The following is a 15,426-nucleotide window of genomic DNA, read 5'->3' on the forward strand; positions in this document are numbered from 1 at the left end:
TCTGGGCATTCCAGGATAGTGATCATCAATGATAATAATAGAAGAGTAAAACAACAACAACAACACTCCCTGAGAGCCAGGGAAATCAGTTCAGATACCAGGAGACACTAGGAGACCCCTGCCTGCCCTTGTGTGGTGGGAGCAGGGCCTGTAGAGAATGCGGAGCCGTGCAGCCCTCCCCTGCTCCGTCCACAGCACAGCATCGTATCTGCTTGGTATCGAGCATCTGTGCAGGATTTTGTCTAGGAAATAAAGGCAGTCTCTAAGAAAAGGAAAAGAAAAAAGCTTCCATCTTTACTTAGTACAACTGAGGGGTTGAGAGCATGTCTAAAGCCAGATCATTCTGCTTCCCAGCACTTCTTTGACAACAGAGCACGGTAACAGTCAGCAATACTAAAGACAGATATCTAAAGGTGTGTAAAAGATTATTTATAAAACAAAGGACCAAGGATAAGAAAGCAAAGAAAGGTTGAGACAGAGCTGACCACAATTAGGACCGTAACAAAATCACGCTCCGCCTCATCCGAGCTCTGCTCTCCGAGCACGATGGAATAATGAGAAGCTCACAAAGCCGAGGGACCTCTTCGTCCCCTCTGTGTGCTCTGCTGGAAGGAAAGTGAAGGGCACGAGCTTTGCTTACCCTGTTCCAGGCATCTTTTCCACCTGGTTGAGACTGGATTCAATAACAGAAGTCAAAGCATCAAATTCTTCAATGTGCAGGGTCTTACACATGCTCCAGATCTTCTTAAGAGCGACTAAGGCATACAGTCGGATACTGAAGTTGTGACTGAAGCACCACTGCAGCACGATAATAAGGGCTTGCTTCAGAATTGGTTTCTGGAAAGAAAGGGGGAAAATTCTTCACATGTACACGTGGAACGTTCCACCCCTGGTTGTGTGATCACCAAGTGGACAGAAGGTAAAAATGCTGCGCAGTCCAGCTCTCACTGGTTCTGCGGGGGCAGGATTCCTCCTTCCTTCTCAGACACATTAGCTGCGCTGGCATTAGCAATTTTCTCAAGGAAGAAAGATGCTCCCAGCTCTTTTGTTTCCATTTACGAGGCGGCCGCAGTCCATGTCCCCCACACCGCAGCGCCCGGGCTAGCGTGGACGGAGCGCCTTCACGCTAGCCGCCATGCACCCACAATGTGCTAACAGCAGCCCCCTGGGCTGGAAACGTCAGAAAGGTTCTCTAAACCCCCCTCTGCTGCACTTCCAAGTGCTTCTAAAGCCAGGGACCTCCTATGGTGCTGTTTTCCTCCCTGTCTTTGTGAACAACAGTTTCCCTCATGATGCTCTTGGACCCGCAGAGTGCTGAGGGGGTGGCAGGAAAATTAAAAAGTGGGGAGAAAAATAATAAACGTTTAAACTTCCCTGAAGTCTTTTCCTGTGAATTCAGACTGTTCCATCTTCACAGCCTGATTTCAGACAGCGACAGTCCCTGACTTCCCAAACCACGGAGTTCCACAGACCACAAAAGGCAAAGGAAGTGACCCAGATTAATGCGGAAACTAGATGGACAGAAACTTTTAATAGAATATCAGGAGCTACCTCGATGCTCGTACCAAATGGCTCATCTGTAAATGTTCGCGGGGCTGCACCTAGCTGAGTCCTATGGTTTCTACTAAGAACAACCATGCTCATGAAAGACTTTACCAACTCACTGCATGGTTAACAGCGCATTTCAATCTCCCAAAGCTTCTTTGAGAAGGACAAAATACAGATATATATGATCCTCTTTATTCCAGTGCTTTGTTCAAAATACGGTCAACATTTATCAAAGGTCGCTGTACTGTCAGCATCACAAGGACACCAGGGGGAGGATACGTGAATATATACACACATAACTGTAATATACATCTGACCATCCCCGCATGAGGAGCAACTTCAACAAACACCTTCGGCTTGGGTCATGAACCCAGAGTCCTGGGATCGAGTCCCACATCGGGCTCCCGGCTCAGCGGGGAGCCTGCTTCTCCCTCTGACCCTCTCCCCTCTCATGCTGTTTCTCTCGCTCTCTTTCTCTCTCTCTCAAATAAATAAAAATCTTAAAAAAAAAAAAAAAAAGTTGAAACCAAGACAGGTTATCCAGGACATCTGAAACACCATGAGAAGAGAATTTAAAAATTAAAAAACAGGGGGTAAAGGGAATGTTAATTATTAATTACTATTTTATAGCCCTTTACAATGTTAAGAGGCACACACGTGAGAGTACCTAAACATAAACACTACCTACAGGGTTAGTTACGGACCATAAGTGCCGTGTATGTTGTTTATAATACGCGCAGCTTCATAAGTGGGTTTTACTGTCCACGAGCTACGGGTCAGAGGACCGATGTGAAAATGAGGCAAACCAGACAGTGTCAGTAAAGGGACGGCTGTCCCAAACATGACATGTCTAAAACCGAACTGATTTCTCCCACAACCCACGGTGGGGTGGGGATGGGGGTCGTCCCATTCCCGACCCTCCTCCTACACTTATTCCATGCCAGTCACCGACTTCCAGGCAGGATGAGACCACTCACCTGCTATCCCTTAGCCTCAAAAGTCCCCTGGACCCGCGTGTGGCTCGCTCACTCACTACTTTCAGGTACGTGTTCAGGATCACCTCCTTGGGAAGGTTTCCTCTGAACCCACCTCCTGAAATAGCCGTCCTGCCCCAGATACCCCATCCCTACCCCTTGTTCTGAATTTTCTTCAAACCCTGTATCACCACCTGGGATGCCTGGGTGGCTCAGTTGGTTAAGCGACTGCCTTCGGCTCAGGTCATGGTCCCGGGGTCCTGGGATCGAGTCCTGCATCAGGCTCCCTGCTCAGCGGGAAGCCTGCTTCTCCCTCTGCCACTCCCCCTGCTTGTGCTCTCTAATAAATAAAGTCTTAAAAACCTGTACCACCACCTGACAGTATAACGTCTATTTATCACCTCTCCCTGCACCAGAATGACAGTGGAGACAGTTTTGTTCACTGCAGAATTCCTAGGACTGGGAACAAGCCACCAGGACACATGAAAGGCACAGGACAAATACTGCAGGGAGGAGGAGGGATGACTGCTCAAAGCACCCCTCCAACGGGGCCTGTGGCCAGTTACCTACGCTACACCCCCATCCCCGAGGTCAGAGTCTTCTCCCCAAGGAACAGGCGCTTCCTCTCCTCTGAGCGGCTCACACTGCTCTCTCCGCCCTTCTAAACCTTTGCACGGGGGCTTTGGAGCCCTCCTCCCAGGATGGTCTCCAACCCCTCACTAACCTTTCTCTCCCACCCCTCCTAAGTCACAAGAGGGTCTGCGCCCATGCCAAGCCTCAGCGTGACATCCGGGTCATCGCTTCCCGGCCATCAGAGACACAGCCATGGGGAACAGGTTTGCCAGAGTCCACCCCTTGTCACAGACAACTATTCTTCTTTCTAAAACCTTAAAAGCAGGTATTCCAACTTTTTTTTTTTTTTAAGTTATTTATTTGTTTTAAAGAGAAGTGGGGAGGCAGAGAAAGAGAATCTCAAGCAGCCTCCCCGCTGGGCATGGAGCCTGACACAGGGCTTGATCTCACAACCCTGCGATTGTGACCTGAGCCAAAATCAAGAGTCGGACGCTCAAACGACTGAGTCACCCAGGCACCCCCAGGTATTCCAACTTCTGACCCCCAAGCCCCTAGCCTCAGTCCATCTCCTACCCCACCCGTTTCCCTCCTGTCCTCCTCATGGAGCTCGTCCCAGTCACACGCTCCTTGCTGCTGGATACTGTGGAGAAAGCCCCTGCCTTTCCTGACCTTTGCAGGCACCGCGCCATCTTGGTCTTTCTCTCCTTGAAAACAGTTCTTCCTATGACCTTTAGGACACCCTATTCTTAAGGCTGCCCGCCTCGCTCTCCCACATTCCTTCTCAGTCTCCTCTCCTGTCCCTTAAATGCCGGCGCTGCTCTGGGCTCTGTCCCCGGCTTCCCTGTTTTGTCAGGCGGCACACGGCCCCTGCGCTTGCTCCCACGGCTTCAGTCCAGCCAGGGCTCCCAAGCTTGCGAGCCACAGCACAGCTACGTTGCTTCTCTCAACTGAGATGTTCCTCGCACGCAGCTGCAGGAAATCACACAGAGGTCCCCTGTGCCCGGCGTGCTTTGTCCGGCGTCCCCTCCTACTAATGTTCGGCAGATCACGGCACAGCATCTCAACTGGGACACGGTCACTGACACAATCCACTGATGCAATCTGGGTTTCCCCAGTGCTCCTTGTTCTCAGTTGTGCATGGGGTGCATTTGCTTGCAGGTCGAGACCATTCTGTCACACGTGTGGGTTCACAGAGCCAGCATCACTGTCAGGAAACTGAACAGTTCCAACGCCCAAGGATGCCCCCTGCTCTCCTTTTATAACCACCCCCCTCCTTCTCACACTCCTCTCCCCACAGCCGCTCTGTATACAACTGGCAGTGTTGTGAAAAGTATGTGAACCTTAACCTGTTAGAGGTTAGCTGCGGACACGGAACCTGGTGGCTAGCTCGACAGAAACGGATCTTTATCGCAGAATCACTGGAAGCACTGAAGACATGGGCTCTCGGCTCGCAGCTGAGCAACCAGGAGCTACGCTGCGGAGCCAGGCGACCACCGCTCTCCTCCCCGACCGGGAAGCCGCGGTGACTCGCACAAGCAGAGCCACAAAAGCTGTGCTCACCGAGCCAGGACCCTAGCCCCCAGCTGACACCATCCCAGGGGAAACGAAGGCCCCCACGACTCAGCTTCTCAGCAGAGGCCCACTTCTGCTTCCAAATCCTGTGCAAGTGCGGACGACCTGAACCCCTGGCTACACGATGTTTTCAAAATAGAGGTTTTTGTGTCCCGGGCTCAGCAGAAAGGTGTGCCGAACCCTGAATCTTCAGCAGGGGCACCAGAGCACCCCGGTTCATCTGCAGCCCCTCCACGCCCCCCCAGCTACACTGACGGTGATCCTGCACCCCTGCCCCTTGAGGTATCGGGAGTCGTAGTCCCTAAACCGATGACCACGTCCAAGTCGTATTTCCTAGTTGGACCTCTTCCTGAGCCCCAGAGCCCTACATGCACGGGCTGCCTCCCATGCCCCTGGGGCTCCCCACGGGTGACAAACCCACAATTCCATCCACTCATCACCATCCCCTCGGTCTGTTCTTCGCGCTGCTTTCCCGCTCCGGTGAAAGGCGCCACCGACCGTGGCGGCCCAGGTCACTTCCCTGCTTCCCGCCTTCTCGCCACCAAAGCCATCCACCGAGCCCTGGCGTTCCTTGCTAGCACATACCTGTCTCATCCATCCATCCGTCACCTCCACGCCATGTCCCAGCACAGCTCGTGAGACAGCATGAAGATCACTACAGTTGCTTCCCAGCGGTTTCCAGATTCGTCCCCATGACTAAACCAATCCTACACACCACACTCAAAACACGCAAGTCTGATCACGTCACCCTCCTGCTTAAAATTCAGCAGCATCTCCCCAATGCCCACTGCATAAAGTCTAAACTCCTCACACACAGAGCATTTATGGTATGTCCATACCATGGTGGAGCTACTTGTCCAAGTTCACACACCAAGGAGGAGGTAGTGCTAAGATGTGATGCCAGGTCTCCTTGACTCACATACTGTGCTAATAACCTCCTTGACCTGCTTTACAAAGGCCTTTCTGTGCTGGGCCCTGCCCGCTCTGCAGCCTCCCACCAGAGTCTCCAGCGTCTTCCCGACCTTGACCATGCCCCGCTTCCTTGCACTAGCCCACTCCCCTGCCCTGTCCCGCAGGTCTCTGTGTTGAACCTGAAGTCCTCCCTGGGGGCCGAGATTCGGAGGTCTCGCAGGTGCCCCCACAGCCTTCTGCACTTCCCCCACCACGCGCTCCCAGAGCTGTGTCTTGCTTCCCTATCTCCACGGTCCAGGGCAGTGCTCTGTTACAGGAAGCACTAAGACCGATCCTGAATGAATGAAACAGAAGCCTTGATCCCCAAATCTGACAGGCACAAGGACGGACTAAGGACAATTCTGAGAGGCGAGAACATAACTTCTGTGTTGTTTAATCCTTACAAAGATACCGCGAGGTAGGTAGTACTACGTCCAGTTTACATCAAAGGAAAACCAGAGGAATCAAGTCCAAACACCTAGCTTCCCCTTCAAATTTCTCGCCGCTCTCCTATAACCTTAATCCTCATTCCATGCTTTACTTGGACTTCCTTAGTCTTTACTAATGTCCTTGTCCTGTTCCTAATCCATCCAGGACACCTGACCTCTAGTTCTCGTGTCCCCTTACTCTCCTCTTGGATTTGCTTGTTTTTGATGACCTTGTCAGTTTTGAGGAGCAGTGGTCAGGTTGGCTGGGATACGGGTGATGTTCTTCTCATGCCTAGACTGGGGTTATGGTGTTGGGGAGGGAGACCACAGAGGCCATATGCGTCATATCCTACCAAGGGCACGGACTATGGTACAAATTACCGCTGTCACGGGAGTTCCCTTCCATACTCTGCTCTGTGGAAGGACATCGCTAGGGCAGCCCACACTGGGCTGGGTGGTTATGCACCCACCCTCCTTGAGGCCAGAGTGACCACATAAATTATTTGGAATTCTGCACAGGTTTGTTGTCTTTCCTATTTGTTTATTCAATCATTCACTTTTATCAGTAGAAACTTGCGAATATTTATTTTATTGGGTTGTAATCCAGTGTTACTGTATTGTGTTGCTTGTTTCAGCTTTCGCCACTAGGAGGTCTCTCGGCCCCTGTGCCTCTCTGCAGATCCGCCCCACGTCCCCGTGCCCCCGCTGGGGCACTTCTTTTCTATTTACCTTGTGTATTTTCTGCCCCAGTTCTAGAATCAGCTGTTTCTCCAAGAAGCCTTGGTTCCTTTTATGAGAGAATGGTATTAGAAACCAAGATACGGGATACAATCCTTTTATGAATCCTATACTCAGATATGCTGGTACTGCCTGTGATCATTTGCCTTGGCCAGGACTGAGATACACACCGTTCGGGACTGAACACCAGTAATACCATCTCGTATTTGCTGATGAGGTTTGGACACACTGAACAAGCTGACAGGACAATACACAACCATGAGCACACTAAGGGGGTGTTTTTCCCCTCTGCTTTCGATCTCCATAGAACATTTAGCATTCTGCCCTCTGTCCTGTTTGGTGGTAGTTTTGAATCTTCTCTGACTACTTAGCACAGACCCGTACAAGTGCAAATATTTCCATACTTTGAGGAAAATGGAAAGTCTTGAGTGACTGTTTCCAAGAAGTCTTTATAAACAAAAACATATTTGTTAGGTAACAACAGACTTTGCCACAGACACTGTGAAGGACGTGGACATAGACTAACAAAGCATACTAGTCTGGTCTTTCCTTAGATAGCTCCATATAGATTTCTTATTTTTCCAGAAGACACTGAAATTGAGATTATTCTATTCCACTAATCAGCATTCCTTCTCTGGATGCTTTGAAAATAAATAAATCTAAAATATGTAATATACAGTGAGTATAAACAGGGCTGAATGGGAAAATAACCTGTTATTGGGGCGCCAGGGTGGCTCAGTCATTTAAGCGTCCGACTCTTGATTTCAGCTCAGGTCATGATCTCAGGGTCATGGGATTAGCCCCACGTCAGGCTCCGTGCGGAGTGTGGAGCCTGCTTGGGATTCTTTCTCTCCCTCTCCCTCTCATGAATGAATGAATGAATCAATCAATCCATCAATCAATCAATCAATCAATAAATAAATTATAACCCGTTATTTATTCCAGATTTAGTAGAAGCATCTTCTAAGATGAATTAATTTTCAGAACTTGTCTGGACGGTTCTCGCGTTATTTCAGCCACCCTGACAGAAGACAGTTCCTTACCTACCTTGCCTCTCTCAGTAGATGGCAAGCAAATCTCTTTCCTGAACATATTTAAGATAGGAAGGTAACATGTGATGTTACCTGATGATACAGCTTGCCTGATTTCAGCAGAGGCTGTGAACCCAAGTTTTAAGGGAACCGTAACTCACACACTGCCATCTGGCTGACAGACACTGTAAGACACCTGTGATTTCAAGATCTCAGGATTGTAGGAGTGAAATTGTGGTGGGGGGAAAAAGATCTCGGTCTTAGAATTCATGAAATGGGTTAACAACTAAATTTGATTCTTACCACTGTTTAAAGACAAGAACACTTGGAGAAATTCTAGGAAACCTCTTCTCCCGTGTTTTTCTTTTACTTTCAACACCAAAACAACACTTCTTATTCCATATATTCAGGTCTCTCCCAGAGTTCACAGCTCAGTGCACTCTTCCCTGTAGATTCAGTAATGAAGAATCTTGCTCTACATCTCACTGGCAGGACTGCCTGAATTCTTAACCGCTTTGCCAAAGTGATTAACCAGAATTAGCTACGATCTCTACTTGTCTGTGGGGTAAACCACTAGGGAGACTGCTCGAAGCCTGAGAAAGAGAGAAGAACTCACACTCCAAACGGTGACCCACAGCACATCAACCTTCAATTACCCAAGAGCTTTTAATACTTGGACCGTAAGCATCTTTGCATGAGCACCTGTTCAATAACTACGTCAGTCAATGAACAGTTAAATGCAATAAAGGAAGTCTTACTTAAATCATCTTATTACCTGTATAAAGTTAAGAATCTATCGCTAGAAATTGCCCATCAGTCTGTCTACAGATTTAGGATGTGCTCAGGCATGCATGCCTCGGTGTGCATGTGTGTAAGTGCGTTAACACCTGCCTGTGGATTTGTGGCTAAGTACGTGTGCACAGTAGGTGAGTAGTGGGAGGGAAGACGAGAAGTGGCAAAAACCACAAGAAATATTCTACATTTAAAAAAAATTAGTACAAATATATACAATTCTATTTTGTAGGTTTAAACTCTTCTTACCATTTAAACTCACCTTTTCTGGAATATTTTGAGTGATGATGTCCAAATGTGACAAAACGGATAAAAATGTACAAATGCTTGTCTTAAAGTTTTCTTCACCCTGAAAAAAAATCAGATAAATCAAACAGTCACTCAAGGCTTAATGTGATGCCGTGGGGCCCAGGACGGCGACCGTATGTGAGGCGGGATGTGACGCAGCCCAGGCCCGGACGGGGATCCAGGATGGAAGACACAGGAGGGAAGTAACTTCCGGTAGCCAAACACCAACACAACACTCAGCAGGCACCACAAGGTAGGAACTGACTTAACTGTGGAGTAAGTGGTACAGCCAAGGGTGTGCTCACCTCAGAAGAGGTGCAGGCGGCCCAGGGGAGCAGGAAGGAAAGAGAACAGTCGAAAAGTGAGTAAGATGAACAAAATCAGAGGTGACAAGAAGGCGGCGGCAGCGAGGCAGGAGTTGGGGGGCGGGGGGGACGGCAGAGACAGGCTCCAAAGTTAGACGGGAACTTGCAGACGACTTTAGAGCCAAGGATGAAAAGCTATGTAAGTGTTCAACTGGGATTCAGAAACCTTCCCAATTATAGGGATTTGGAAGAACACATCATTCTAGTGATAATAAACTGATGGACCCCGGATAGACTGGAAAGGAAGGAGACTACAGACACTATCGTCCAGAAACTGCTCCAAAGGCAGATTAGATGATTTATTCAGCTACTGAATGTCTTCTACATGCCGGGTACTGTGCCAGAAGTCAGGGAAAACAAAATTAGATAAGGTTCCTGCCTTCAAGGAGCTTAGTCTAGTGGGTTGGAAGGACAAAATCGCAGAATAAATTAAAATTCCAATTATAACAAGCACTATTTACATGCTATAACAACCTCTAGTAAGGGGATCCAAACCATTCTTCCTTTAAGAAATGACACAAAGGACGTGTGGACTGAGATCTAAAGGAAGAGAGACAGTTCTGTCGATGAAAAGGAAAAAGGCCAGTGCAGGGAGAGGGCACAGCATGTGCAAATGGCCTGAGAGCCAGAGGACATGTGAGGAGTGTGAAGGCTCAGAAAAGGTCAGAGTACCCCCAGGAACCCCGGCCTCCCTGTGCCAATGCCCTAACGCAGGCCCCTCCCACCTTGTGAGGCTGGGTCTTGCCATCTGCTTTGGCCCGTGAGACATGAACAAGCAGGATGCAACCAGAGGCTGGGGAAGCACATGCACACCATGACATGTTGTCCTGAGATGCTCATTCCGGTGATCCTGAGCCACCACAGAGAGAGGTCCCGCCACCCTGCCAGTCCCATGCAGAGAGAGCCAGGCCCGGCCACCACAGCTCCTCCCCCTACTGCAACTGAGGTGACCAACATGGAAACCGTAGCCCCAGCAGGCACCACATGGAGCAGAACCGCCCAGCCAGGCCCACGCAACCCAGAATGGTGAAAAACATTACAACACCATTTTCTACACTCACAGGTTCTGGAGTGTTCTAGCAACAGAAAGCGGAGCCCGTCATAGGACGAACATGCAGAAGGGGAATGCGGCGCACAGAGGGGCTGGAGGGGGAGGGCAGCATACCATCACCTACGACCTGCAGGCCTTTCTGAAGAGCCTTGGTCTTTATTCTGAGAGCAATGTTTGAAGCATGTGGACAACCTGACCAAATGTTCATTTTGAAAACCGTGCTCTGGCTTCCGCGTGGAGAATGGACTGAGATGGAAGCAAGAGTGGATGCAGGTGGCCCGAGAGAGAAGCCCTCCCTGCAGTGTGAGGCAGAGGCTCAGACCAAGACAGATGGCAGAGGCAGGAGACAGCAGGTGAGGAAGTGAGAAAGGGTCCGCAGGGGCCGGTCACGCGTCACATGAGGCACGAAAAGCATCAAGGTGTCTGGTTGGTGCGACTGTGTGGAAGATGGTGCTGTTCACCGTGGGCAGAAGACCACGGCTGGGGCAACACGAAGCACTTGGTGTTAGACGTCCAAGTTCTGGAGGGTCTACAAACATCCAAGGAGAAGGTCTGGAGCAGGCTCAGCCAGCTTCTTCCGGCAAGGACCAAACAGTAACTACAAGCGCCGCTCTGCAGGCTGTACAGGGTCCGTTGCCACCACCGAGCTCGGTCACTCGGCACAAACAGGGCCACAGACAACACGTAAGCGAACAGGCAAGGCTCTGCTGCACCGAAACCAGAGGCCCGACTTCACTGTAGTTGGCCAGCTCCTGATTTAGCACGTAGGGGAAGAGGTCTGGAACAGAGAGATCAGTGAGCCACTGCATCAGAGAAGTGAATCCTGCTGATACAACAGGGAGAAATGAAGGGGGCACGAGGCTTCGCCTTGAGCAGCACTGACATTTGCTAGCTGCTCGGGCAGGAAAAGGCTGGAAAGGACACAGAAAAGAGGGGACAGAGAGACAAGAGGAACCCGGAGAGCGTGTCGCTGAACCAAGACCAAGAAGGTCATCGAGAGTGTGGACCGGGCCGAGAGAAGAGAGAGCAGGCTGACAACAAACTCCAGAGCGTGTCTTCTGCAAAGTGACAGCACTGGACCGCAGGGTGGGTGGGAAGACGTGGGAAACCTGCAGCAGGAGGCCTGACTGCCACACGGGAGTGAGATAGGGTGACCACAGGGGAGGGGTGGGAAGTGCAGGGCAAACATCCATCAACAGCAGAAGAGATGTGAGCACGTGGAAAACAATGGAAGAACACAGGGTAAGGAGATGGGCGGGGTACAACAGACAGACTGAAAGCACAAGGCTCCTAAGGCAGAGGAAGAGGAACCAGGGAACAGGCAGAAGAATGCTCTTCCACAGAAGATCCAAGTCCTTTATGCTACAAGGAGGGAAGAAGTCTCGGACAGATACGGACACAGGCAGAAGCGTATGACCGATATGGAGAAGGTAAAGGTGTTCCTATGTGAGAACTTTCGTTTCCTTTAAAAAATAAAAGTTGAGGTCATTTGCTTCCGATAAAGGAAGAAAAGGGTGTAGTGAATGTCTGCCGTTTTTTGGGGTATCTGTCCTGAACCCCCTTCCAAGTTCAGGGAATTCTCCCACCTTAGGTCTGTGGGAAGCTGAAGATGCCAGGTACATTCCTTTTCCCAGACTCTTTGCAGCTAAGAGAAGGCACCTGGCACTTGGATCCAGAGGCATCTACCCTGAATCGCAAACTCTTAACCCAGAGAGGCAAAGCCCCCAGAGGTGTCAGGTGCACCGCGAGCTAAGGTGACGGCTCCACCCCCCCACCAGTGGGGTAAAGCAGCATCTCAACTGGACCAGCTCCACGGCAGGGAGCTGCTGAACCTCCTTTATTCTTATTTTCCAAGCCTGATTCTGCCCTGATTCTGGGCATTCTGCACACCTCCTAATTGCCTGCTCCTGCACTGCTTGTTTTAAGAATCCCTTTCTGATTCAGTCAAAAGTTGTTTTATTTGCTTACAAGGAATACCCCTGACTGGTGTCCACAGATAACATACAAGGTCTGAAAGCTCTTTAGGAAGAGAGAGAGATTGAGCTAAGGAGACAAGCTTCAGAGAAGTGTGGCATTACTGGGGATACGGGAGAGTCAGGATGTCTCAGAAGGACACCAGAGCCAACCTGCTGTCCTGAGACCTTCTGAGGTGGTACCCCCCCGCTGGAGAGCAGACAAAGCAGATGACGTTAAGAAGCAACAGACAGGAGAAGCAATTCAAGGAAAAATGGCAGGAGTATTTTTCTTAATTCCATGGACATGAAGAGGGGAAGGGGGAGCCAGATGAGGAATCCTGGAATAGCAAAAAAGAATGCAGCTTTGGGAATGACACACGTCTGAATTAAAGCTGTGTCATTTCTTACTGGTGTGACGAATCACTTCCTCTCTCTGAACCTCAGTGTCTTCATAAGTAAATTGTAAAAAAACAAAAACAACAGCCCGACCTAGCGTTCAGGATTCCTAGGAGGCTGCCGGTGGCCACTGCTTTACAGGACAGCCAGGTTTCAAGCGAGGAGACTGGGAGCAAGGATAGAAAGGAGACCAGCGTCAGGGAAAGATGCTCTCGTCGGTTCAGCTGCGCGGGGACTGGAAGCAGTCGTGTGAGCAAGCCTGGCGGGTGGCCGGGGGCGCAGGCGGCCGCAGACAGGGGTCCCCGAAGAGAGGGGAGTGCAGAAGGAGAAGCACCGGGGCTAACGGATGATGCTTCTTGTTTTCCTACTGACAGAGATGTTAAGTCTATTACAACATACACAGAGGCATTCTCGTATATCTCTTCTCTTTTCCATCAAAATTTTTCTTACTCGAGTACAGCTGATGCACAGTGCTGCATCAGTTTTAGGGATTATAGTCTGTGCTGCCGCAACAAGTTTATACGTTATGCTTTGCTCACCACAAGCGTAGAATGATTCTTAGGATGTCAGGCAGCGTGAGGGTTGGGAGAAGAGGGAGCACGTGAGAGGCATGGGGAGGGGCCACGAAGTGCAGCGCGGCGTGCGTCACGTCAGCTGTCAGCCTAAAACGTTGGGAAGAGGAACACCAAGGAAAAGGCTGTGCATAGCTGAGATGAAACCCTCACCGTAGCTGACCACAGTGGTTTAAGTAAAACAAGACAGGGAGGCGAAGATCATTCATCTCAAAGTTTAAATCGGGCACACCTCAGAAATACGGTGGGTTTGGTTCTGGACCATCCCAACAGCAAGTATCACAGAGTGAGTCAAACGACTCTTTTGATTTTCTGATGCATGTAAAAGTGATGTTTATTAGACTACAGGAGACCATTACGTGTGCAATAGCATTATGCCTAAAAACGCAATGTGCTTGCTGTAATTAAAAAATACCGTATTGCTGAAAAATGCTAACCATCATCTGAGCTTTCGACAAATCGTAATCACTGATTACAGATCACCGTAACAAATATAATAATGAAAACATTTGAAATATTGTGAGAACTACCAAAATGTGACACAGAGCCACATACTGAGCAAATGCTGTTGGAAAAATGGCACCAACAGATTTGCCTGATGCAGGGCCGCCCCGAACCTCCCACTGGTCAAGGACGCAGTGTCTACGGAATGCAGTAAGCAAACCACCATCAAATGCTGTGGCCGTAGTAAAGGAAAGACGGCACTAAGACAATGGCTGGACAGAGGAAAAGTCAATAGAAGAGTAAAGAATTGAGAGTAAAAGTCCCCAAAAGAAAATACGAATAAGGACACAGGGACAGATGTGACAAAGACATCAATTTCTTCCCCTGAAACAGGAAGGAAGACATTGAAAAAGATACTTTGAGGAAGGAAGGCATCTCCATTTTCACATCGAGCAGAAGGCAAGGTTATTTATGTGAAGGAAGGGAAGGGTGCATTTGGGAACCAACAGAAAACATTCAAGACAAGTATGCAGAACTCATGTTTAGAAACAGTTCATCATTGTCAGGAAGCTGCAACTGAAACCCTATCACTTATCCGTTCCTTAAAAATGATTTTCAAGATATAAGACACGTCGGGGACAGGGGAATTCGGGGTGCGGATGAGGGTACAATAAAGTAAGAATGGTTCTTAGCTGGTGATCGGGGCTTCCTTCGAGTCTCTCTACTGTGCTTGTTTGAAATTTCCCCACTGAAAACCTCTCTGAAATGTAAAGACTGCATTTAATTCATCATCGTTCTTATTTCTAAAATCAAAGACACCGCTTGGTAAATAAGGATAGAGAAGGCACTCGTTTCTTATTTTATTTTTGAGAGAGAGAGAGTGCCCACGCACAGGGAGGGGCAGAGGGAGAGAGAGAGAATCCCAAGCACACTCCACACTGAGTGCAGAGCCCGATGTGGGGCTTGATCTCACGATCATGACCTGAGCTGAAATCAAGAGTCGGACACTTAACCGACAGCCACCCAGGTACTCCTCTTACTTCTTAATAACATAAGCCTATCCATCTTTACTTTGTTGGAACAGAGATTGATAATGCAAGAGGAGTGCCAGAGATTTCTGTCTTTTAAATTAACTCAGATCTTGCAAAACAGAACTTAGAAAGTCATTACATTGGAAGAGGACAACTGACAGTCAAAAAAGCAGCTATTAAAATGAACCAAATCTCCCAGCACAGCCAAAATTTTAATTCCAAAAATTATGAAAAATCTCTTTTACTTACATAAGAAAAACAATCCCAGAACTTCAGAAGAAATTGAGGAAATTTATGAAGAATCAATATAATAATCCATTCTATAAGATATTTTATGGATGCTTGATTATTGATGAAACCAGCCTGGAAAATCTTGTCAATAATTCTATTCAAGAAATTCTGAGAAAAATAAAGTTCATAAATTAAACTGTTAGGTTAGGGTTATTGTTTTATTTTATTGAGATACAATCGACATATAACACTGCGGAAGTTTAAGGTGTCCATCTGTCCATCTTACATGTTCACATGCACACACCACAGCATCACCTCTAGCACATCACAAAATGATTTCTTTTTTATGGTGGGAACAATGCAGATCTAGTCTTGTAGCAACTCTGAAAATAGTTCATTGTAACTTAAAAAACAGTCACCATTAAAAAGAAACAAATGAAGGGCACATTCTGCATGGAGCACTGGGTGTTATGCACAAACAATGAA

General features: G+C 48.6%; 1 protein-coding gene across 6 annotated transcripts in view; it reads right to left on the reverse strand.

The window, feature by feature from the left end:
• The window catches only part of TARBP1 (tRNA guanosine 2 -O-methyltransferase TARBP1), an 85,550-nt gene that overhangs the window by 10,238 nt on the left and 59,886 nt on the right, over positions 1–15,426 (reverse strand). For all 6 annotated transcript variants that reach the window (XR_014146342.1, XR_014146341.1, XM_081824300.1 and 3 more), the window contains 3 exons: positions 14,959–15,108; positions 8,870–8,956; positions 641–837 (listed from right to left, as the gene is read on the reverse strand). Coding sequence is in view for 4 of the 6 variants with exons in the window: in XM_081824300.1 (XP_081680426.1) it covers positions 641–837; positions 8,870–8,956; positions 14,959–15,108 (434 nt within the window). In the remaining 2 variants the exon portion in view is untranslated. The remainder of the gene's footprint in view (positions 1–640; positions 838–8,869; positions 8,957–14,958; positions 15,109–15,426) is intronic.

The sequence above is a fragment of the Leptonychotes weddellii genome, chromosome 6 (assembly GCF_054177405.1).
Source record: "Leptonychotes weddellii isolate Sample4059 chromosome 6, ASM5417740v2, whole genome shotgun sequence".
NCBI lineage: Eukaryota > Metazoa > Chordata > Mammalia > Carnivora > Phocidae > Leptonychotes > Leptonychotes weddellii.